The 1,605-nt window shown below is 69.0% G+C and overlaps 1 protein-coding gene across 1 annotated transcript in view; it reads left to right on the top strand.

Annotated features, from left to right (window-relative positions):
• Nucleotides 1–1,605, top strand: part of REXO1 (RNA exonuclease 1 homolog) — a gene marked incomplete at its 3' end in the record, with an annotated part of 8,243 nt that overhangs the window by 4,938 nt on the left and 1,700 nt on the right. The window contains 5 exon segments of the mRNA XM_027769583.1: nucleotides 10–99; nucleotides 325–456; nucleotides 593–722; nucleotides 1,244–1,357; nucleotides 1,579–1,592. Coding sequence (XP_027625384.1) covers nucleotides 10–99; nucleotides 325–456; nucleotides 593–722; nucleotides 1,244–1,357; nucleotides 1,579–1,592 — 480 coding nt within the window.

Below are 1,605 nucleotides of genomic sequence, written 5' to 3'. Positions count from 1 at the left end.
GGCGCCCAGCCACTGAAGACGCGCACGCTGTCAGGGATGGCGTCGAAGACCACCAGCACCGCCACGCCCCGGCGGGTCGCCCACGGCCCATCTCTGCAGGTAGCCCCCGCCCTTCCTGTCCTGAGCGATTGGCCCTCCTCTACCCTAACTGCCGGGGAGCCCACTGGCCAGGGCAGAGGGAGGGGCACCCCGCCCTCCCCCGTTACTTCCTCTGGGGGCTCCAGGCTCGCACATGGACGCCGGCGCGTTCCGGCCCCCGGGGCTCCAGGTGGGGCGTCCTGCTGCCTCCCAGCCTGGTCTCTCAAGGCGCTTGTCTTCCTCCAGAGTTTAAAGAAACCCATTATCCCCAAAGAGTTCGGGGGCAAAGTCCCCACCGTCATCCGCCAGCGCTATCTCAACCTGTTTGTCGAAGAGTGCCTCAAGTTCTGCTCCTCGGACCAGGAGGCCGTGGAGAAGGTGGGGTGATCGGGGGCCATGGGGCAGGGAGGGTCCCCCCAGGTCTGCTCCTCGGACCAGGAGGCCGTGGAGAAGGTGGGGTGATCGGGGGCCATGGGGCAGGGCTGTGACTGCGGGCTGAGTGCACCCCCCACAGGCGCTGAACGAGGAGAAGGTGGCCTACGACCGCAGTCCCAGCAAGAACATCTACCTGAACGTGGCGGTGAACACCCTTAAGAAGCTGAGGGGCCTGGTCCCCGGTGCCGGCGCCGTGCCCTGCCTCAACAGTAAGTGTGCTCTCTCCCTCAGAGCGGCTCTTCTCGCTTTTAAGCGCCCTCCTGAGCCGAGGGCCCCCTAATGGCCTCTTCAAAGGCAAGGCGCCGGAGCCGCGTGCTCTGTGCATTAAGCTGGGGAGGAAGAAAGGGCCAGGGTTAAGACGCCGCGTCCCGCCCCGCCTCGCTGCGCACCCAGTCCCACCTCGCCTCGCCTCGCCTCGCCTCGCCTCTCGAGGTGCATTAAGCAGGCCGTGCTCCCCCATTAGCTACTCGGAGGGCCCTGGGTGGGCCCCACAGCGGGGTGGCAGGGAGCAGGGAGCACAAAGCCCTCGAAAGCCATTAGGCCCCCGTCCAGCCGTCCCCGGCCTCCTGTGCCTCCCTACCCAGGATCTAAGAGGACTCTGCGGGGTGGGGGTGGGTAAGTGCTGAAGCCCCGGGCCCACAGGCACGCAGTCCGGTCTGGGTGGGCCGCCGAGGGAGCCAAGACCGGGGTCCCTGAGCCAGTCGGGCTTGTCCCCACCCCACCCTGACAGAAGCCGGTGGCCGAAGAGTGGTGTCCCACGAGGTGGTGCTGGGCGGCAAGTTGGCTACAAAGACCAGCTTCTCGCTGCACCGGCCCAGCAGCCCCCGTGTGGAGAACCTGAAAGGTGAGCGTGCCCCTTGCGCCCGGTGCCCCAGCGCTCCCCGCAGGCCGGCCCTGCTGCCGTCCTCCCTGTGCCTGTGTGCGTCGGGCTGGCCCTGGACAGGGAGCTGCTCTCTAGGCTGGGCCGGGTGGGCCTGGGGCCGGGGCGCGCCCACCCCTAGCTCGCCGGCCCCTCCCCAGCGGGCCTGTCCCTGGGCAGGGGCTGAGCGCTCTCGCCGTGGGCAGGGGCCGCCCTCTACCGCCGCCTCCACG

This window comes from Tupaia chinensis, unplaced genomic scaffold (genome assembly GCF_000334495.1).
Source record: "Tupaia chinensis unplaced genomic scaffold, TupChi_1.0 Scaffold149964_2, whole genome shotgun sequence".
In the NCBI taxonomy this organism is placed as follows: domain Eukaryota; kingdom Metazoa; phylum Chordata; class Mammalia; order Scandentia; family Tupaiidae; genus Tupaia; species Tupaia belangeri.
Note: the sequence above shows the minus strand (reverse complement) of the source record. Positions and strands in the feature narration are given on the sequence as shown.